The sequence below is a fragment of the Stylophora pistillata genome, chromosome 14 (assembly GCF_964205215.1).
Source record: "Stylophora pistillata chromosome 14, jaStyPist1.2, whole genome shotgun sequence".
Taxonomy (NCBI): Eukaryota; Metazoa; Cnidaria; class Anthozoa; order Scleractinia; family Pocilloporidae; genus Stylophora; species Stylophora pistillata.
The window spans coordinates 17,961,116-17,984,656 of NC_142532.1; the positions used below are offsets into that span (position 1 = coordinate 17,961,116).

Genomic DNA, 23,541 nt, shown 5'->3' on the forward strand with positions numbered 1-23,541 from the left:
AACCAAACATTCTCGAAAATGAACGTGACGAATTTTCCTCTCAAAGCACATGGGAGATTGCCCGGATGTTTACGTGAACATAGGCCCGCAATGGGAGTTACACCGGCCCCTAAATGAAATTTACACAAACTATTTCATTTACAAAGGCTATCTGCGACCAGTGCGATTTAACGTGAAATAACGCGAAGCTACTCAATGCAAGCAATATAAACTAACTGACCACATCTTAGATCAATGTCATCAGGTGCCGGCGTAAATACACCTAATTATTTTGTCGTCCATATAGATCCACACCAGTTCAAAATATGTTACAAATGTCAAATGCCAGGCCATTGTAGTCTATAAGGTTAGATCAGAGTCTGCGTCAAATAAAACTTTGTAACGCTGCACAGACACGTCCATAACGTCAAGGTGCTACATGAAAGTGTGATCGAAGAATCACGGGATGATTCCAACTAACTAGGAATTTGACAATTCAAGACGACACAGCTTCGTAATTGGTCGTACGAGGGTAGTCACTGTCGTTTTCACCTCCCTCTGTCTTTGGCGCTTCGCGCGGGTCATGACGGTGGAACTGGTCCTAACTCTTGCAGAACGCACAAGCCCATCTTCACTAGGAAAGACTGCAATGATTCGCGCGAGTGGCCACTGTCCTCTGGGAAAGTTTTTGTCAGCTAACAGAACGACATCTCCCACTTTCAGATTCTCCTTTGCTTCATTCCACTTCTTTCGTTCTTGAAGGGTCGGGAGGTATTCACTAATCCACCGTTTCCAGAAGAGATTTGACAGGTACTGCGCTTGTCTCCACTGGCGTTGACAGTAAAGATCTTCTTTGTCGAAAATTCCTGGGGGCAAACTGGAACATGGTCGCAAGTTTAGAAGATGGTTTGGGGTCAACGGTTCTTCATCCATAACATCATTACTGTTTCGCGTCAAGGGTCTACTGTTGAGGATGTTAGTCGCTTCAGTCAGCACGGTGTGAAGCACTTCGTCACAGACCACTTGTTCCTTCAATAGGGCCTTCAAGATTTGACGTACGGACCTGATCATTCTTTCCCATGCCCCTCCCATGTGGCTTGCCCCAGGTGGATTGAAGATCCACTGAATTCCTCTTTGAGCACAGAATCCATCGATCCTTTGCTGATTCCATTCTTCAATCGATTCTTTCAACTCCTTGTCTGCTTTAGTTAAGTTCGTTCCACAGTCGCTCCTGATTTCCTCGGGACATCCTCTCAGGCAAATGAATCTCCTCAATGCATTGATCATAGAATCTGTATTCAAAGTATTTGCAACCTCAATGTGTATGGCACGGACTGACAAGCACGTGAAAATACATCCATATCTCTTGACTCTACTTCTTTTCTGCTTTACTTCTATGGGGCCAAAAAGATCCACCCCGACATATGTGAATGGAGGTTTATTTGGGGTGATCCTGTCTTCAGGTAACTTTGCCATGAACTGCTCTCCGGTGGGTGCCTTTCGTTTTTGGCAATCAACACACTTTCTCAATACACGTCGTACTGCAGAGCGTCCCTTTATGACCCAAAACCTTTCTCTCAGTGATGATAGCACAGATTCCTGGCCCATATGGCCCACATTCGCGTGGTTGTGCCGAATAATTAGTTCTGTCACATGGTGATTATTGGGTAGAATGTAAGGATACTTCAAATCTTCGTTTACAGGAGCACTCTCTAGTCGTCCACCAACTGCCAGCAACCCGTTTCTCAACTTAGGATTCAATTGGAATATCGAGGCGCCCTCCCTCTTTAGTGCCTTCTTTATCAACCGTTTGTTTGCGCCAGGCGGGATGTTACTGAGTGCCTCAAACACCTTTGGAAAGGTAGCTTTCTGGACCTGACGAACAATTTCCTCTTCAGCCTTTTGCAGCTCGAGTGCGGTTAGTTTTCCAACTATGTTTCCTGAACTAATTGGAGGAGATGCATCGTATACTTCCTGCTTGCAAACTTTGCTCTGGAGAAACTTCTTGTAGCGTAAAATCCACGCAAACGCTTTCTTCAATTTCCACCATGAAGAGTAGTAATGTATCAAACTTCCTATTGAATCTTGAACAGCAACGGTGGTGTAGATTCGGCTTTCCTTTCTTACTTCAGGATCGCTATCTTTCAAGGGGGGCACCTCAATGGTTGCTGGCCAACAGGATTCTTCTTCCCAAAGGAACGCTGGACCATTTAACCACCGCTTGTTCTTGATCATCTCGTCAAGCCTCAAGCCTTTGGATGCATTGTCTGCTGGATTCTCATCTCGGTTGACGTATCTCCAATCTGAGGTGGATGATATGCTACGGATCATGGTAAGGCGATTCGACTCAAAGGTGTGAAACCGCTTGGTGTCATTTTTAAGGCATTTCAATACGGTAGTAGAGTCCGTCCAGTACTTCACTCGATCTATCTTGATTTCCACTTCTCGACTTATGATCTGGTACAGCCTAACTGAGATAACTGCTGCTGATAATTCCAACCTTGGAATCGTGATTTCGTGGATGGGGGCCAGCCGTGCCTTTCCCATGACAAAGCTGCAATGGATGTTGTCGAAAACGTCAACAAGGCGTAGATAGGCTACTGCTCCATACCCTACACGAGATCCATCTGAGCAAATGTGCAACTGAACATTCTTTGTTTCGCCAAAGTTCTTCGGCTTAAAACATCGTTCGATTTGGAATGCTTGCAATTTTGGAAGGTCTTCTAGCCAGTGTAACCACTGAACCCTTTCTTGTTCACCAATGACACCGTCCCATCCCACCTTCTTCCGACAAAGTTCTTGTAGTAATAGCTTGGCCTTCATTATGAAGGGGGAGATAAAACCAAGTGGATCAAATAATGAACTAACAACTGACAACACTCCACGTCTAGTCATTGGCTTCTCTTCCAGTAATCGCTGAATTTTGGCTGACACCTCCCAGATGAATTTGTCAGTCTCTACATTCCATTTTAAACCAAGCGCACACGCTGTGGGCAAATCTTCTATGTCCAAGTTGACCACTGAACTTGCTCTTTCAGATTGTGGTATTTCAGCCAACACCTTCCGGTCATTGCTAAGCCATTTTGTTAACCTGAAGCCACCTTTCGCCAGCAATTCTCTTAGTTGTGAAGACAGCCTTATTGCAATCTCTGGTGAATTTACAGACTTCATCAAATCGTCGACATACATGCTTTTCTTCACGGTTTGAACTGTCACAGGGTCGAATTCTGATTGATATATCGATGCTGTTTTCTTGAGGCAAAGGTTTGCACAAGATGGAGAAGAGGTCGCCCCAAATAGATGTTTCACCATGCAGTACTCTCGCGGTTCCTCGTTCAAGTCTCCATTGGGCCACCATAAGAATCTCAACGCATCCCGGTCCTTGGGCTCGACGTAAACTTGATGAAACATGGCCTCAATGTCGGCTGCGATGGCGATAGATTCTTGGCGAAATCTGATCAATACTCCTACTAAAGGATTTGCCAAGTCAGGGCCTTGTAATAATTGCTGATTAAGGGAGGTTCCATGATACTTTGCACCGCAATCGAAGACCACTCTTACTTTTCCTGGTTTTAACGGATGGGTCACAGGATGGTGCGGAAGGTACCAAACTGGTCGATCTCTCACGTCTAACTCTTCCCTTCGAACTCTCTGGGCATGCCCACTAACTATGTACTCTTGCATCGTACTTCGGTACTTCGTGAGCAACTCTCCATCTTTAAGCAGTCGTTTCTTCAGAAGTTGTAACCTTTGTTCCGCCATTGGTTTATTGTTGGGGAGATAAGGCAATTCTTCCCGCCATGGCAGAGCAACTTGAAAGTGGTCACCCACTCTTTGTAGGGATTGTTCCATCTTGTCTAAGGCTTTGTTGTCTTCAATGGATGGTAGGGTATCTATTCCAACGGAAGAGTCACCAAAATCTGTTTTCCAAAGTCGCTCGAGTTGGCGATGTAAGAATTCATCATCAGTATGGTGTTTAACATTAAACGGCTCAGTGTTGGCGTGGTCTCCCCTTCGCCTCCACTGACTTTCCTTCGTGCGGACAAAATTCACTGAGCAACCGTGATCCCCTTTCTGACCCCCCATTGGACCCATCACTGTCCATCCCAAGCTGTATCGGATAGCTATCGGCTCATCGTGGTCACCAGATTTACATTCAAGTGGAAGGAACAGGCCAGGATTCTCTTTGAGCCCGATCAATAGCAAGACTTCTCCATATTCTAGCACTGGAATGTCAATGTCTCGAAGATGAGGCCACCTAGTAAGGTCTTCTGTCTTCGCTATGCAACTTGTAGAAATTGGCATATCATTGACTGTTTTCACATTCAACAATTCGACACTAACTGATTCATCCAAGGACTTCACCACCACATCTACAAGGCAACCTTCCACCTGGGCTGAACCCGTCATTCCAGTCAATGTGAAACTAAGTCTATTTCCATTAAGCTTAAGTTCCTTTGCCAGCCTTTCATGGCACAGTGTCACCTCCGAACCATTGTCAAGCAGAGCATACGTTTCGACCATCCTGTCGCTACCCTTTCCTTGAACTTTGACAGGCAGGATCCCAAGACAAACTCGGTTTTCTCCGGCCCCAGTGGCCGCTACAGTTACTTCTCTATCATTCCCGGCCCCAGTAACATTAGGAAGCAAAGCATTTTCTTGTCTTGCTCGCGATTGTTGTTCAGCATCAGCATTAGCTTCTCCTCCGGTTCCTGTAGTGTGACGATGCATTAGAGTGTGGTGGTTACCTCCACAACTAGACTTCTGGCACTTGAAATTCACTTTGGGGCACTCCTTAGCTATGTGTCCCTTTACAAGACATTTGTTACAAAGTCCACCTTGTTGCACAACTTTCCTTTTCTCTCCATATGTGAAACCTTTGAACCTTTCGCACTTCCAAATTTCATGTCGCTCGGAACAAACCGGACAAGGAGCTTGATTCTTTACGAAATCTGGCCCTCTCTTGTTTTCATTCTGACGACCACTGGTTGATCCAGTTCCAGTCAAGAACGTTGATGAGCGGAGGTGAGGTTTGCTCTGATTCCCCTGACTCCTTCCGAGAATTGTTTCTTTAGAGGGTTCAGAGTTCATGTCGTGTCCGAATTCATTGTCCACCAACTTGGCTCGTTCTTTGATAAATTTTACAAAATCTCCAAACTTAGGTCTACGATCTGATACTATAATTTTCCCAGCGCACTCGGTCCATTTTGCTCGGAGGAACATTGGCAACTTTTTGGTTAGCTCTCTCAAAGTGTTCATGTGATTAAGGTCAGCTACATATTCAGTTCCCATTCCAGTCAAGGTTCGATCAGCAGTGTCTAAGTGTCTACTAAATTCTAATAAGGAAGGTCCATCCACATTCTTCAGCCTAGGTAAACGTAGCAATTTCTTAATTTGCGCATCTGCAATTACGTGCGGTTTTCCGAAGTTCTCGCGTAATGTTTCTTTCACCACTCGATAACCATCAGAAACTGGTAAATTCTCACAGCTCTCGACCGCTTATCTTGCCTTTCCAGTGCAGTGTTGGATCAGTAGTTGGAGACGCCTAGAGTCGTCAGGGTTGTCCTGTTCCAAATAAGTTTCGAAGTTGTGAATAAATGACACATATCTAAGTGGGTTTCCATCAAACTTGAGGTATTCGACTTTTGGCGAGGTAACCACTTGCCTCAGTGCCTTCACCATTTCCCTTCCACTGTCAAAGTGCTGTACCTGCTGTGCTGGTGTTGTGTAACACGTCACATTTTGTGATGTCTGGGCTCGCGGCATTTGCCAAACAGAAGACCACGATTCTCTGACGGGTTGTTCATACATTGCTTCTGAAGACTTAATACTGGGTACTACAGAATCAACAAACAAGGGTTTCGAATCCCCACTTGGCAAGCGGGAAGTAGTATGCTGCAATTCCCAGGGCTGAAACACAGGTACTGTTAACGAACTTATGATTGTGTTACTTGTAGGTGTCACAGATGATGTAACGCCACCAACAGTTCCAGAGGCAGGATTGTCCAAGGAGGATGTAAATCTAAGTTGTTTGGAACTTGACAGATGAGAGACTGGTTGTAAGGTCGCGTAACCATTTGGCTGAGCTGAGTTACACGATGAGGCAGGAACGACGAGGGCTTCCCGTTTGGGGTGTGGCAGAAATGATCCAGATACTGTTTCATTTAAATAATTAGTCGTAGACAGAGATGGAATAGTAGAAACTTGTGGTTTGGGGGATGGAGTTCGATTCATTGTAAAGGGCTCTAAAGTACCCTTTAGTTCGGTCACACCTTGTAATTTAGGTGGCTGACAATGTTCCCTTTCATGACTAATTGATAATTCCATGCCTCTTCCTTCTTCTCCTGTTTCTTCTTCATAAATTTTTAATGACATAGCAGCCTTTTCTGCCTCCATTTCGGCTTCCATTGACTCTCTTTTCCTTCGAATCTCTTGTTCTTCTTCGTCCAATCGCTGGCGAATTTTCAATTGGCGGACCTTAACCTGAGCTAAAGCAAGAGCTTCTCTTTTTCGGGACACCGTACTCGAAGATGTCTTTGAACTCGATTTGGAAGCTTTACTGCCCGGGCCTTTACATCTTAAGCTTGAAAATACACTGCTGTGCTGATACTCGGGTCGCCACCATTTTACAGCGGTATCGAGATTTAATTTTCGCTCCATTTGCTCCTTATAACCTTTCTCAGCCTTTTCCAACGCCGAAGCGTCAACACCAACAACCAAACACTTGCAGTATTTATCATGAGCATCCACAAATTTAATCCACCCATCGTTAAAATTTTCCATTTCCCTTGAGATTTCGTCCTGGGTTCCGCCGTTTTCCATCAAACGGGTAATTTCGTTGTATATTCTGGTCAGATTTCCAACATAGCCGGAGCGCGAATTGTTTAGAGCGCGTTTCTTCTCGTTCAAATATCCCTCGACGTCTTCAACTTCGTTACGCGAGTTAACTTGAATGTTTTCGGTGCCGTTTTCTTCTTCCATTTCCATCGAACCGCCCAACGCGGTCATGTGTGTACGATCACTCGCTTGTTGATGCGAAGAATTCAAATATAGCTCAAGGTCATCTTCCATAATTCCAAATTCGAAGTGTTCCAACCGAACAATATACCCGAAACAAAATTACGATGCCTCCACCACTTCCAAATCCTCTTATGGAACAAGTTAAACCTCTAAACTCCACGACCAATTCGTAGAAGTCGAAAACTGTTGTTTATTTCACAGAAACATTTGCCCAAGTCGAAAACTCGACTCGCCAGTAAAGGAGAGGTTTTCTGCAAACAGAAAACACGCTTAAAACAAACGAAATTACAACATTAACAACTGAAATGAAAACTCACCGACTGTTCGAGCTTAGGGTTTTCAAACAATGACAATAAAATAGCAACCAAACATTCTCGAAAATGAACGTGACGGATTTTCCTCTCAAAGCACATGGGAGATTGCCCGGATGTTTACGTGAACATAGGCCCGCAATGGGAGTTACAATATTTGACCGTTCGCTGGATCTTCCCAATGAATAAGATAGGTCCAAATAATTTCATACAATTTTAAGCTGTTTTCACTAGTTTTAAAGATTCATTTGACTTCCTAATTGAGTGAATCCGGATGCTGTGTGGCTATGGCTGAGTGCTCAAGACGCTGATCTTGTAATCTGGTGATACCCAGACCTTCCACGGCCAAGCGGGGGTAAGACAGACAGACAGACATCTATATTTATACAAGATAGCCCCTTCAGTGTAGTAAACACTGGTATCAACGGGGGTCCTGTTACCCACCCAACCCACCCCAGGGGAGGACATCCATCACACAGTAATCTCGTGCGTGGGAAATTAACGTCTCCTGCCCCTAACCCTGCAGGAGACGGGACCTCCATTTATTCGTCCCTATCCGAGAAGACTAGAATATCTAACCATTTCTTGATGTTAAAGAAAGGAAGCATATTCTTCTCAGTTAATTTTAAGACCCTGAGTGTTGGTCCGGCCGGTATTGAACTCTCGACCTCCCGCACAGCAGTCCGGCGCTCTCCCAATTGAGCTAACCAGGCGGCGGTTAACAGTTACATGGAGGGTAACAGTTACATGGAAGGATCTGGGTACAAGATTAGCCCTCCACACTGATGTTTCCGGCTTTCCCGGGCTCAACTCCTTGGCTGCTCTTTGGTTAAAGCGAACTGGTCTGCCTCCAGACAGGTGGGGGTTCTTAAACGCTATATTTTTCTGTTTATCTATAAAGTTTATGTAAGTTGTTAGTGGGACATTTTTTCTTGTTGCTTTTTTTTTCTCTTTGCGTGTTTGGAGTTCATTTATTTAAGTCTTTTACTTAAATAAATGTAGTTATACTTGTTACTTCATTAGCGCCTTTCTTTGTCATTTCGTTGCCGCTTTGTTGTCGCCTTGTTGTTGCCTACACGTACTATAACTGTTTTCGCGTTAAGCGCATGTAGTTCAGCAACGTTTCTGTGGCCATGACAATGCAAGCGCTTTATACTCATCTTTCCGTCGTGTTTTTCGTTGATTCTTTATGTCGTTTATTGTGTAACTATTGTAATCGTTTGTTATTTTTAGCTCATCAGCTGATCATCTAATCAGCTGGTCAGGATTAACGTGAATTATATTTATCTGAAAGACGTGTTTTTCTTACTGTTAAATTTAGTGTTACCATCTGAAAAAAGAAGCCAACATTATGACATGATGCAGTAAATGGCTTGAACCCGGGGGTAACATGTGAAGGTGTAGTCTGATCGTCCGGGTGAGTGTAGTCCCGAGAAGGACTGTTGTCGGTGGTAGTGACTGACGTTTCGCCGGACAACCTGTGCGGAAGTCATCATCAGAGTCAAGTGAAGGACTGTTGTCAGTAGAATGTTCTTATTCCAGTTCGTGTCAAATGATCGGTTGGTTTTGCCGTGATGTTATTGGCTGTAAGACTCAAGTGACGTAAGTCGGTCGTGATTGGTCTGTTTCGATCTGTCGGTAAAGTTAGGTCGTTCTTTTTCGGTCGTTTGTGATGTTTATTTTGTGAATGAGTCGTTTGTATGGAGCGGGTAGTTGTTGACATCTGTTTAGGGGAGTCTGTTCTAAGTTAGTAAACCAGCTTTCCAGAGTCAGTCGTTGAAAATAGTCAGTGCTGTAGGTTAGGCATTGCGCAGAGTCCCAGTCAATGTTGTGGTTGGTAAGTCGATGGTGTTCAGCAATGTGATTGCTGACATCACCTTTCCTCGTCGCCCGTCTGTGTTCAGTCAGTCTTGTTGTGAGGTTTCTGCCAGTCTCACCGATGTAGGAGGCTTGGCAGTCGGAACAATTGATCTTATAAATCGTTCCCTGTCTGTTCCTCGGTTCGTCTTTGTCTTTAACGTTGGTTAGTAACTGACGTAGTGTGGTGATGGGTTTGTGGGCGACGCGGATATTGAAGGGTAGTAAGATGCGCGAGATGTTTTCAGACATGCCTTTCATGTACGGTATGGTTGCTGTAGTCGTAGGGGTTGCGGTGTCGTTTGTTTCGGTAGTGGAAGTGGGTCGGTGAGTGTTTCGTCGGATGAAGTCGTTGTTGTAGCTGTTCTTTGTAAAAACACGGTGAAGGTATTTGTTCTCGTAGGATAAGCTGTCTGTCGAGTCGCATACTAGTTGTGCGCGTCGTGTTAGAGTTCTGATAGTTGTGGTTTTGTGTCATGTAGGGTTGTAGGATGACTCGTCTAGTACTCTGTCGGTGTGTGTTGGTTTCCTGTAAACTGTCGTCCGCAATGAGTTGTCATTGTGGCTTACCAGGCAGTCTAGAAAAGGAAGTTTGCCATTTTCTTCGACTTCTCTGGTAAACTGTACGTCACCACCACACTACGTCAGTTACTAACCAACGTTAAAGACAAAGACGAACCGAGTAGCAGAAAGGGAACGATTTATAAGATCAATTGTTCCGACTGTCAAGCCTCCTACATCGGCGAGACTGGCAGAAACCTCACATCAAGACTGACGGAACACAGACGGGCGACGAGGAAAGGTGATGTCAGCAATCACATTACTGAACACCATCGACTTACCAACCACCAAATTGACTGGGACTCTGTGCAATGCCTAACCTACAGCACTAACTACTTTCAACGACTGACTCTGGAAAGCTGGTTTACTAACTTAGAACAGACTCCGCTAAACAGATGTCAATAACTACCCGCTCCATACAAACGACTCATTCACGAAGTAAACATCACAACGACCGAGAAAGAACGACCTAACTCTACCGACAGATCGAAACAGACCAATCACGACCGACTTACGTCACTTGAGTCTTACAGCCAATAACATCACGGCAAAACCAACCGATCATTTCACACGAACTGGAATAAGAACATTCTACTGACAACAATCATTCGCTTGACTCTGATGATGACTTCCGCACAGGTTGTCCAGCGAAACGTCAGTCACTACCACCGACAACAGTCCTTCTCAAGACTACACTCACCCGGATGATCAGATTACACCTTCACATTATGACATAAGCACCCTCATAGTCTCTTGCATAAGCATAATGTGATTTTATCTCGCGAGGCCCGTCATAGTTAAGTATTTAGGTACCTTTGCATGGGGCAAGGGCCGTTGTCAATCACAGAACTTAAGCCAATCAAATGAGGTCAAATCAAATAGCACCAAGGTTATAGGCAAGGTCAGTTTCTCTGGTCCTTTCTCGCCTTCATTCCCATCATGTTAACATCCGAACACAGATTTTCGGTACTGTAGAAGAATTTTCCTGCCCTCTCCCCATGTTCCGGCCTTCTCTTCAAACTTTAGTTGCCTTTTATACGTATTTGGCTCTACTGATATTTAACCCCACCTTTGCTTAAAGAGACTGCATGATGTTTATTATATCAATGTTCTTGATAATTGATGTCGGGTGAAATAAAAGCGTCACTATTGTGGCCAATTTATCCTACATTAATAGTTTTTATTTTATCTCTCGTCAGCAAACTGGTGCGACGTCACGCGGAGCTTCGGTCCCGTTTAATTAGAGACACGCGGGTTTCGTGATAAAAGTCACTTCTGTTGTTATAGTGGTACGCTTTTGATCTAGTACTCTTGTTTTCACACCTAGGCACCATTTTGCACTTTGTTTAAATAAGAGAAACCGAAAAACTATCAACTACGCTTTAATTTTTATGTAACTTCACTGTATTTTCATCATTTATATATAATTCAGGAAAACATATATGGCCAAACCATTAGGTAAAATAAGAATGATAATGATTTACAGACTCTGACGATTGCAATCCTCCTATTTTTAAGAAGCTGTCAATGGTCCATTTTACAGTAACACGCTTGTTTGCAGTTGAACAGGAGTGAGGCTAAGGGTGACCTTGTTGGGGTTGAAACGTTGCTACTTTTCAAACGAAAATTACTTTGCTATCATGCTAACTAGATACTAGTCTCTATTACAACAATGTCACCTTCAGCCTCATTTCAAATCAAAGGCCTAGCAACTAAGTACACAACTATAAAAGGGTCCATTATTCTGCTTGACCAATCTCGTTCCCAGGGTCATCTCTTTTCGAGGAAAGAAGAGAGAGGAGCTCGAGAAAGGAGTTGGTACTTTTTAACCTGATAAAGATTTCCACATAACTCGGACAAGTTCTCCAGCGAAGATTTATGCAAACCACGAACGAACAAACTATAACCGCAAATCTCAATAAATACCTTTCAAGAATTTTTCACTCCTGACTGCTTGTCAAAATTTGATAACGCTGCAGCCCGTTTCTACTTAATCCCTTTTAAAACAATGGTTAATTTTCATTTCGGCTGTAACTAATTTCCCCAACCCCACTCATGAGCCCCTCGGGAGTAAGCTACATCCACTTTACCCCACCCCTCAAATACAATGTTTGCGCTCTCAAACCCTCCCCCAGCCTCACCACTCCTGTGTTTTATTTTTAATGAGAACACCTTGGCCTGTACCATCTTTCCGGAGACAATCGCCAATAATTATAACGTGCAAAAAATGCAAGAGTCTGGGAAGGAAGAGGCTCTCACTATTCCCAGACCAAGTTTCCAATCTTAATTTCCCGCTCACATCCCATCCGATCCCGTGAACGTGCTAGATTCGCCTTACAGTGGTTTCATCTTCATTGAAACGCACCCGATTTCGGGTTGGGAGTCAAATATCAGGATGTTTTTGAGGCAAATACTTCGCCACAAAATTATTTCAAGAAAACTCAATATTAATGTGATTAACGCAGTTGTATTACACAAATGTTACACATGTTTGTTACGCAATACGAAGAAATTGACAGTGGTTATTCACAAAAAATTTTGTGATAAATTGTGAGGAAATCGAAAAGATGTTCTGCACGTGTTGCAAATTTTCACCACTATTTCCGTTTCGTAGCTTCAATTTTACCTTGAGCTCTGCGCACAAAACAAACATAGAATTCTAATTCCGTAATCTTCGAACTTTATTCGTTAATTTCTTTCTCAGCGACTACCATAACGTATTCGATACATTCAGTAGAATAGGCCTTTTCAAGGGCAATATCAATAATCGGGCCTCCTATGTAACCGACCAACGGACCCCTGATTTTCGCTTGCTCTCGCATAACCGACAGTGTAAGATTGAAATTGCAATAACCCGGTATCACTCTATCGCCTACAAATTCAAATTTTCTCATTTTTAAGCCAATGTCCTTTATCTTCTGTTTGTATTCATCGATTCCATAGCATACATTACTGTATGGAACCATCCAAGCCTTTACAGCTGCTTTTAAGACGATTTGCTTTAGGTATGTTAAATCTTGAAGTGCCTTCAAAGCTACAATGTCAGCCATCAACAGGTTTCCTCCTGGCTTAAGAACTCGGAAGGCCTCTCGAATGAAATCTTCTCTGCTATTCATGTTGGGCCCTCCTTCTACGCAAATGACGTAGTCAAAGGAGTTTTCACCATAAGGCATCCTTGTCCCGCTCCCTCGCGTGACAGTGATTCCAGTGTCACGCAGTCGCCGCTTTGCTATTTCCACATTTGCAACACTGATGTCCAGACCTTGGATGTTGCAGCCGTACTGGGACTTGACTCGTAACATGCCTGATCCCTGCCCACAAGCGACATCTAGTACGTCATGGTGTGGCTGTATCCCGCTACCTTCCAGTAGCTCATCATATATTCCTCTGTAGCAATCGGGCCGTGGTATAGGATCACCAGACTTGGTCTTCCACAATCCAAATGTAAGAAATCCCTCATTCCAATCATGACTGTTATCCACAACGCGAGAGTAAAACTGGGAAACTTTCTCTTCATGCTCTGTAAATTCCATCTTGATCAATACTCTTTACAGTTAAGGACCTGCATCAGGATAGAGAAAAAGACAACTTTATTGATACTGGTGATAGTTCTCTGGAGCACTTTTCAAGTGTCGAATGTAATCTGAGATTGAAGTAGTGTTGCTTTAATGTGCACGGTAACTGGTCCGAAAAAACTCCCGCCGCTCCCTCAACCAATCACATCAATGCAAACTAAAACCAATCACTGCTTGGTCACCTGCGTTTACCCGCCTTTTCCCGCACTTTTGGCAGGTTGCTTTGAGTTCTTATTGATTCTTTAAGGTATTTAATGCGTCTATTTCCTTTCTCCTGGTTGGTTGTTTTCAATTTTAAGACGCTCAATCAAAAAGCGCCCTTGACCAGTAAGGTTCCTAATTAAATAAATGAACAAATTCTTGAAAATTATCTTTATCCTGGAGTTATTTAAAGTTATTAAACTGCTAACGTTTAAAGTATATGTGGCGTTGCAAAGAAGCGTTCGTCACCAAAGAAGGTAAATGGTTGCTGGGTTGATTCAAGACAATGATGGTTTCTTGTTTTTCATTGACACGAAAGTTTAAACATGTTCTGAAGCTGTTTTGTTAAATACGTTTTGAAATTGTTTTCCTCAAGGCTGCTTAAACTGAGGTTTGTCGACCGCTCACAACGAAATGATCTTATGCGAAAACTAACTGCGCGAAAACAGAAAAATTATACACAGAACTTAATTTGGTTTACACTCGGCAAACAGCCCTGTTCTCTCAACTGAGATTGACCAGCTAAGCACAACTTGAAGGCCTCCGTAAGGTGTGCCCTCGAGCCGATGGAATAATCAAAACTGAGTTTTCCAGTCTGAAAACGCTAAATTTATACCCATCGAAACGTGTCAAAAAGCGAAAATCGTGCCACTTAAATGGGAGCCAAACCTTGTCAAAATCATGGGTCATTAAAATCATCGGTTATAATAAAGGTCGACCCACGAAAAGCCGGCAGAACTTTTCAAAAGCAACATCTTTTTCCTTTCCCCGAGGCCAGATGGACCTGCGGGTTATGTTCGTGTTAGCAACGTTGTTCTTGCTTTGGTTTTGTTGCTTATACAGCAATTCTTCTCCCCAATGCCCTTTTCAAGTGGATAATTAATTTCTGTAACTTGTGAGACAACTATAACAATTGGGTTTTTCCTCAGTTAGTTCGTGTGAAGGATCTGAGTAAAAAAAAACTGATGCAAATGTTTACAAGTAGCTCTACTGCAAAACCATGTTATCGCCAGTCAACTGAGAAGCAATTAAGAGATGTCCAAGTTTTTACTTACCCGACGTCGTCACGTAATACAAACAATATATTTAGGATTTTGCAATATGCGTAAGAAACCACTCCAAAAAAATTACTTTGGTAACGTCACATTGGTACTCATTGCAAGCTCCTAAAAATATAGAACTTCCACCTTGTCAATTTTTACGAGTGTTAGCGCCGAAGTTAGTTTCCTAACTTTTATCTTGAAAAGAGAATTGGAAAGTTTTGGCTCCTATATAATTTTCATGAGATTGAATCATATTCTTGTGAAACTTCGTAGATTAACTTTAGTTTATTATTTGGAACGGCCAGATTGTGAAAGTGTATTTCCAATGATTGTTGGTTGTGGAAATCAAAATGTGCTACCTGAAGTAAGGGTTGGATACGATTTAGTGAAGAGCAAAGCATAAGTTTGTTTCTTGAAAAAGCTTGAACTATGCACTTGAATGTCAGATTTACCTTATTCAGGCGGCGCTAAGAAAGATGACGGCAATTGAAAATAGAGCTATCTCATGTACTGCCGTATACATTTGCTGAAGCATATAGGAAGCCACGCTATCTCCGATACCTCATGCAAGTTCCTACTTCGTTTTACTTGGATTTGCTTAGTACGATAAAAGCCTTTGGTTTCACGGTTGATTTGAAGTACAAAACCTTGCAGCTTAACAACGGTGTTTGGTTTCTCTTCTTGAGAACTAGTTACATCGTATTCTTTGCAGTATTACATAATGACCACGGTCACAAACTTCACGAGGTCATATCTCCAATTTATACAAAGTTCCATTCCCTTTCACGAGTTTTAAAGTTTGAAACTCCTGAAAAAGCCAACTGTCGCACCAATCTCAAGAGAATTCTCCTTAACTGTGACATCAGGGGCTTAGCCAGGATTTTTCAAAAGGAGGGGGGGTGTCAGAGAGGCTACTCACCAGATTGTTTTGTCGACCTCCACGCCGTGCATGTTTTACTTTACGTTACAGTTTTGGGATGAGCAGTGAGAGTATAGTGGGTAGGCCAAGATATTGTCATGGCGTTTTCACCACCTGAATATTGTAGGTTGTTTGATCAAAAGAAGGCTTACCATGGGGGGGGGGGGGGGGTTACGGGCACCCCAGGACCTCCCCTGACTACGCCCTTGGACATTCGCCTCGACTCTTTGCTCATAGCCAAATTGTTCAGATAATACGATCCAATGACGTAAGTACACGGATCTTTTGTAGTTAACGATTTAAGAGGCTGTCCACCTAAGAACGGATAAGGCAAATTTCGGACCTTCACCGATTTCCCTGATTTTTACTGTGAAAGTCGATACTTCTATCCCATGAACAAATATTGCGTTTATTTTGAATCAGTCCGGTTTTTTCATTTTTACGAGATATTTTTCAAGGTGACCTCAAAGGCACCCAGTTTCCTCCCCCGGACCTCCATAATTTAGCTACAAAAGTCGATCGCTGCTGAAGCCGTATTTTCAACTCTAAAAAGCTTTCTATTTTATATGTCTAAGATCAACCCTCTGCCACTACGTTAACGGTCAAATGATTACACTGTATATATTTTCACTGAGTTACAAATTTTTCAAAATACTTACCTCGAGCACTGAAATTTGTGATGCGTGAGGTACATGTGGTTGAAAGCTATTTTCTCTTATGTGGGACCTGATCTAGAGTCAAATCTATTACAGCCTATAAGCACTTACACCTAATAAGTAAATTATGGAATAAAACTTTTGGGCACTCTTCATGGCGCGCCGCACAGAGCTTTGCAAATTTCACAAATATTCGCCATTTTGATCAAAATCAAAGATAACGCGATCCGACCAACAGGTAAATTTGGGATCTGAGAACTTGTTACAAATCATAAAATAAAACTGAAGAGCGGATTTTTATATTGAAAAATACATATCATGCGACTTTTTCGCCGTTAACTTGAAAACATTGGTGTTCTAAAGAGGAAAGACCTGTGTTTATAGTTAATAAATTATGCAAATTAGTATTATTTAAAATTGTGTCCATAAAAAATTTTTTCTACGATGTTCTTAAACACAAAGAGCTGTCTCTTTTAACTGAAGAGCATATTATTCCACACTTCTAAGGCAAGGTATTTTTTGAGTTTATGGCCATTTTCATCTCCCACGAAGCGCTGATTAAGTAAAACAGCACTGTTTGTTTTGCACGCTTATCGCCAACTAATTCAGTTATCATCAACCACAGAGAAGTGGACATCGAAGATCTTACCAGTAATATTTCCTTAACCTCTCTTCAGTAGCAAGAGATGTTTTTTTTTTCCGCAAGACGCTCGTTTTCCTAACAGCTTCTTTTATCGGTCAGCGAGCAGGTATTGAAGTCTTACGGTATGACTTTTCAGAGTCACAGTATGGCAAGGATTGTGTGATCGTATCCTGTGCCCAATGAAAACATGCATCCGATGTTTCTGCAACGAAGGACACGACATTCTAACAGCGGGAGACATGAGAAAGGCGCTCTCCGAGAGACCAGAGAGAGGTACATCTGCGTGCCTATGTGAAGTTGACGAGTCTAACAGAACCTTAGAAGTGAACAAGATAGATTGTTTTAGCAAGCAACACAACATCCAGTTTGGGGAAAAAAGTATACGTGCGTGGAGGTCGTACGGAATAGGGCGTGGCAAGGAGATTTCTTACCACCAGCTAGTTTCAAATGACCAAGGGGACACCGCTCTCGTTGTAAGTAAGGAGTTCTTCCCTTTTCTCAATGCACGTGTGTATGAATACACAGTTCCTGGAGCAGAGGGTTCAAATGAAGACGATGATTTGGACGATTCAAATATGGACATGTTTGAATATTCGGAGCCTGGATGCGTGAAGAGTTTCCAAACGTTTTCAGAGTTCGATTTACATTTGAACGTAGGGGACCATTGTGTGAAGGATGAAAGGCTGTCAGAAACAGTATATGATAAACTCCGTAGAGATTGGGCAGAGAGGTTTACTACATCAGTCAGCATCACTGACGAACCACAGTACGAAACTAGTACCCACCAGGTTGTACGTGACTCAATGCCTCCAGTAAACACTGTCAGTATGGGCTGGGCCCTACCCAAGCCACGAGCAGGATCCACTAGATTCAGTTGCAAAGTTAAGAATTATTTAACAGCAAATTTTGATCAAGGCGAACAATCAGGGCTAAAAGCTGACCCTCTGCAGGTTTCAAATGATATGCGAAAGGCAAGAGACGAGCAGAATAATAGGTTGTTTGACCGAGACGAGTGGCTTACCAAGAGCCAAGTGTAGGGGTTTTTCTCTCGCCTTACAGCAAACAGAAAAAGGCAACGAACACCCTCAGAAATCGAGCAAAATCCGAAGGAACTGTCCTTATAGGAAGAGGAAGCTGAACGACAACGGCTGATGGAACACATCCTTAATGAACTAAAGCCGCAGCACCCTCTGTCCTACGATGCCTTTAATCTGTGTGAGTGCGCAAAGGAGAATAAGCTTAGTCTTTTTAATGTAGCGATGCTCAAAGAAATCTTCTCGTTTTTTGAAGTACCATTTAAATCGAGAGACAGGAAAAAAGACCTTATTGAGCAGCTGATGTCATTTATACAGGAATGCCAATGCTTTAATTAAACTATATCAGAAGCTGCATAGCCCAGGAAAACAAATGATAGTGCCTGTGGAGCGAGTTTGTTGTAGAACAATAGGCACAGCCTCAAAGTAACCTGATAAACAGTTGTACTCAGCGAATTAACGTACTCACTTCTGAGAAAATTCGCGAAAATCTCTCAAAATTTGTCGTTATTAAGTTTGTGGCGATGTTCTTAACTCGCAATAATTAAAAGAGAAAAAAGAAAGTAAAAAAAAATACTACCCTGACCGTGGGAGATGTTAATAGCATTTACGCGTAAATATAGGTTTGTGATTTTCTTAATTTCGAGAAATTAATGATATGTGAATTTTGCAGGAGTTTATTAAAATGCCAGTTTCGATCATTTGTATTATTTTTCAATTTCTACCGGCAGGATTCTCCTACTCTCGATGACTCAATCATATTGCACATCTTCGGGATTCCCGTTTGGTTCGACGACAAGACAAACCTCTGAAACTAGATGTTGCGTGACCAGGCGTAACTGACTCAGTCACGTTGAAAAAGTAAACATGTAAATTTCACCTCTTCAACAAATACTGTTTTGAAATGATGAATATATGAATACAGTATATTGGAACTGCGGAACGAGAAGACGTTCATCGCAATTATAGACGAAACTTTTAATTTGCGAAAATAAACCTGAAAAATTCATGCTAAAACGTAATTCGAACCCTTGACTTTAGCAACACCGCCGGTTCAGCACTCTTACCATTAGGCTAACAAACCAACTGTGATGCCATTCTACAAATGATGATGAACAACTTGCTAACCACTTTAAAGGAAAACTTTAGCAAATAGCCGGAAGAAATGGTCAAATCTGGCAAATTGGCCACAATAATAAACAAGAGTGAAATGAACAACTTTTTCAACAATAAATTCCGTTGGCACGTCGTTGATAACTGAAAACGAAGGCTAGCGCTCTTGAACATTAAGTAAGTTTCTCAAGTCCAAAGGGGATACAACAGTAACGTTTCCACTTCTATAGAAACTATTGTTTGCATGATCAAATATTGCTACGGAAACTATTTTGGACGCGTGTGTCGAAAAACAAGGAACGCATGCAGCTAATTTGCATATGACTACAGAGAAAGATTATTCTGAAACATTTCCTCCATGCCATGTAAAACGGACAAAACAATATTTTTATCGATTTGATACTTCATTAAGGAGTTGGTACTTTATCTTCAAGCAGTTTTAGGCCGTTAGGGCTTAGAAATCGGATTCATGTGCGGATCGCGTTATCTTTGGTTTCGATCAAAATGGCGAATATTTGTTAAATTCGCAAAGCTCTCTGCGGCGCGCCATGAAGAGTGCCCAAAAGTTCTATTCCATAATTTACTTATTAGGTGTAAGAGCTTATAGGCTGTAATAGATTTGACTCGAGATTAGGTCCCACATGAGAGAAAATAGCTTTCAACCACCTGTACCTCACGCATCACAAATTTCAGTGCTCGAGGTAAGTATTTTGAAAAATTTGTAACTCAGTGAAAAATATATACAGTGTGATTATTTTACCGTTAACGTAATGGCAAAAGGTTGATCTTAGACATATAAAATAAAAAGCTCGTTAGAATTGAAAATACGGCTACAGCAGCGATCGACTTTTGTAGCTAAATTATGGAGGTCCGGGGGGGAAACTGGGTGCCTTTGAGGTCACCTTGAAAAGTATCTCGTAAAAAGTGAAAAAACCAGACTGGTTCAAAATAAACGCAAAATTTGTTCATGGGATACAAGTCTCGACTTTTACAGTAAAAATTAGGGAAATCGGTGAAGGTCCGAAATTTGTCTTATCCGTTCTTAGGCGGACAGCCTCTTAAAGTGGCCATTTACGATTATCAAGCCGGATTTATTCAGTTACAAACACTCTTAACTATGCCTACACGGTATAAATCACGCAATCAAGAAAGGTCAAGTTGAGAAGTAAAACTCCACTCCAGCGGCGTCAAACGAGTCCACAAAATTCCTGGTCAAATGTTGGCAACCCCCCTTTCCATTTCAAATAGATTTAAAGAAGACTAAAAAATGAATATTCAAATTTCGAATTTATACGTAGCAACTAACAAGCTTGATAGTTGTAATTTATGGAAATTTCTGAAACATCGCCACGACCAACTTAAAGAGTGAACTTTCATTGCTCCAGGAGAATTAAATAATAAACGTTTTACGTTCAGTTAAGTTTCCAGTTTTTTCTTTTGAAAATTAGATGTGATACCGTCGTAAACAGCTTGAATGGTTTTGAAACACTATGGAATTTCCAGTGATCCGCTGAGCCTGAAACCGCCTCATCATCTTCCCGCCGCGCACTAACCCGGAAAATTTTCACTCGAACCGAGAGAAAAATTTTAATAATAATGATAATAATAATAATAATAATTTAATATTTATATTGCGCAAATTAACATGTGGATATGATCAAATGCGCATCACAACACTTTTCGGGGGACTTTGGCCGGACTGCATCAGCAGTTTACAAACAATATCGAAGGAAACTTATTTGAAGATGCCCCCTCCCCTCAATTCCCAGTAAACAGGCCAGACCACATCACAGTAATCTCGTGAGTGGGTTCTTTAACGTCCCCTGCCTAACTAAATTAACTAATTAATAGATGCAGGAGACAGGACCTACGGTTTATTCGTCCTTATTCGAGAAGACTAGAATGTCCATCGATTTCTTGATATTATAGAAAGGTAACTCCTCAGTTATTTTAAGACCTTGAGTGTTGGTCCGGCCGGGGCTCGAACCATCGACCTCGACCTCCCTCATAACAGTCCAGCGCTCTAGCCAATTGAGCTAACCGGGAGGCGGTTTTGAAGCGATATTTCACTAGTGTATATATTAGAAAGTAAGGAACTGTAAAATCATTTGTTTGAGCTTTTATGACGAAAGAAAACGGACAAACAACAAATAAATCGTCCAAAGAAAGCTCTGCATCATATTATCGCTTCCCAAACTATTTACATAAGAACAGACTTCAACAACCCCCCCCCCCCTCTTCGAATTAGATTACGCTGCTTCACAATATTGTACATTTACCGCGTAAACGGCTAATGAATTGAATATAGTCGTTCCTTAATAAGTGCGCTTCAATGTGTAACTTGAATTTCTCTTGGCTAAGCTAAAAGACTTATCTTTGATACTGCACTGGGTATATTAACACGTATTTCCGATCACGACAAAGTCAAATTAGCGCTATTAAACAATAAAAAAGGAATAAATGAAAAAGTGCTGAGAAAACTAATTTTTACTGTACTTACCGTTAAAGAAGATAAATGAGTTTCTCAACTAGGAACTTTATGATTCCACAAGGTAGTTGAAAAGTGATCAATCTTTGCTAACGTTCGGCAAGTTGCACTTACTACACAATGAATGACACGATTCCTTTCGCATAGAGATGGTTATAATTATAAATCTAATTTTGAAGGCACTTTGAGGGCGATCGGAATGCGGAAAACACCCACTGGTTTTAAAGGTCACTGCACTTGCACGTGTAGTAGAAATCGACAAGATCAGAGGCCAAGTTACAAAAGTATATGAACTGTTAGTTTGAACATCACCATGGAAATCTCTTTCTAAAGAATGGTGTTCTGTTTTGTTTCCGCACAATTGCAAGTAAACATGATCATGTTTACTTCTGTAAAGAACAAGGATTACAGCTAGTTTTGTTTTAACAGCTGAGTTGATAATGCACTGAGCTACCGTTAATTAAGATTATCTACAGCTGACGTTTCCAACGTTCAACCGTATGCAGTCATCAACGCGGGCTCAAGTGTTTTAGGTCTAAAAATGTAGCGAAATTAGCGGAAAATAATAAGGGCTGACATTTAAAACCGATGAACTTGTTTTCATCAAAGGCGTTTTCCTATTTCCAGAGGTTATAAGGAAAAAATTGATTTCTAAAATTTTTAGGGGGTGTATCAAGTTTTTGGAGGTTGCTCTATAAAAGAAAAGCGGCAAAGAAAATGACGCCTCAAACAAACAGAATGGCAAATCAACCCTCAAAACTACTCAAAATCCGTTTTCCGCGACAAAAACTAGCGTATGTTAGCTAGCTTCCTGGTTAGCTCAATGGATAGAGCGCTGGACTGTTGTGCGGGAGGTCGAGGGTTCGAGCCCCGGCCGGACCAACACTCAAGGTCTTAAAATAATTGAGAAGAATTTGCTACCTTTCTATAATATCAAGAAATGGTTAGATATTCTAGTCTTCTCGGATAGGGACGAATAAATGGAGGTCCTGTCTCCTGCAGGGTTGGGGTAGGAGACGTTAATTTCCCACACACGAGATTACTGTGTGATGGATGTCCTCCCCTGGAGTGGGATGGGTGGGAGGGTGGACTAGCACGAATGGTTCCTATGTTCCTTTCTAGTCCTTCCCCACTGCAAAAACTTAATGCAGTGAAAATGGACTAAATTAAATTAAATTAAATGTATGTGCGTACTTTTTTCAGCTCTGTCGTGTTCGTAAGGGCTGAACCCTTCGCTGGATCCTCCAGATGGATAACGTAGGTTCGAATAATTTCATAAAATTTTAAGCTAGCTTGAACATCTAAGAATAAACACTAGCGAGAAAAACACACAACGTTTCGATGACTCCATGTCATCATTCTCAAGTGAGAAGAGAATAAAAATGAATAGTTAATTTATACTGTGCGAAGGTGGCAAACGTAAAAAGTTTAAAATATTTAAAATATTTGAATAAATTGGCAAAGGTCGGTGTTAGTTTGAAATTCTGACAAAGATGAAGAAACTCGATAGTTCCATCACATTTAACTTGTTTCTTGCTACAATCTTCAAGTCGTCTGAATAAATGCAGCTTGTCTTCGCGTTTCAATATTCGAATGACATTAGATTTTGTTAGACATTTAAGAATAAACACTAGCGAGAAAAATACACAACGTTTGGATGACTCCATGTCATCATTCTCAAGTGAGAAGAGAATAAAAATGAATAGTTAATTTATACTGTACGAAGGTGGCAAACGTAAAAAGTTTAAAATATCTAAAATATTTAAATAAATTGGCAAAGGTCGGTGTCTGTTTGAAATTCTGACAAAGATGAAGAAACTCGATAGTTCCATCACATTTAACTTGTTTCTTGCTACAATCTTCAAGTCGTTTGCCACCTTCGTACAGTATAAATTAACTATTCATTTTTATTCTCTTCTCACTTGAGAATGATGACATGGAGTCATCGAAACGTTGTGTGTTTTTCTCGCTAGTGTTTATCAAGTTAAATGTCTAACAAAATCTAATGTCATTCGAATATTGAAACGCGAAGACAAGCTGCATTTATTCAGACGACTTGAAGATTGTAGCAAGAAACAAGTTAAATGTGATGGAACTATCGAGTTTCTTCATCTTTGTCAGAATTTCAAACTGACACCGAC

At 41.6% G+C, this 23,541-nt stretch overlaps 2 protein-coding genes across 2 annotated transcripts; both read right to left on the reverse strand.

Moving 5' to 3' along the window:
* Positions 1 to 459: 459 nt before the first annotated feature.
* Positions 460 to 5,271, reverse strand: LOC148716921 (uncharacterized). Its single transcript, XM_088744645.1, has one exon. The coding sequence runs from the start codon at positions 5,269 to 5,271 to the stop codon at positions 460 to 462; it is 4,812 nt and encodes a 1,603-aa protein (XP_088600771.1).
* A 7,114-nt stretch (positions 5,272 to 12,385) lies between these two features.
* Positions 12,386 to 21,544, reverse strand: LOC111318853 (uncharacterized). Its single transcript, XM_022921719.2, has 2 exons — positions 21,413 to 21,544; positions 12,386 to 13,290 (listed from the first exon to the last, which is right to left on the reverse strand). The coding sequence occupies exon 2, from the start codon at positions 13,259 to 13,261 to the stop codon at positions 12,410 to 12,412; it is 852 nt and encodes a 283-aa protein (XP_022777454.2). The 5' UTR covers positions 13,262 to 13,290; positions 21,413 to 21,544; the 3' UTR covers positions 12,386 to 12,409.
* Between the last annotated feature and the right edge of the window lie 1,997 nt (positions 21,545 to 23,541).

What these genes read in the sequence shown, in the direction of transcription:
- LOC148716921 (XM_088744645.1), bottom strand. Translation starts at nt 5,271, where the DNA reads ATGGGAACTGAATATGTAGCTGACCTTAATCACATGAACACTTTGAGA.
- LOC111318853 (XM_022921719.2), bottom strand. Translation starts at nt 13,261, where the DNA reads ATGGAATTTACAGAGCATGAAGAGAAAGTTTCCCAGTTTTACTCTCGC.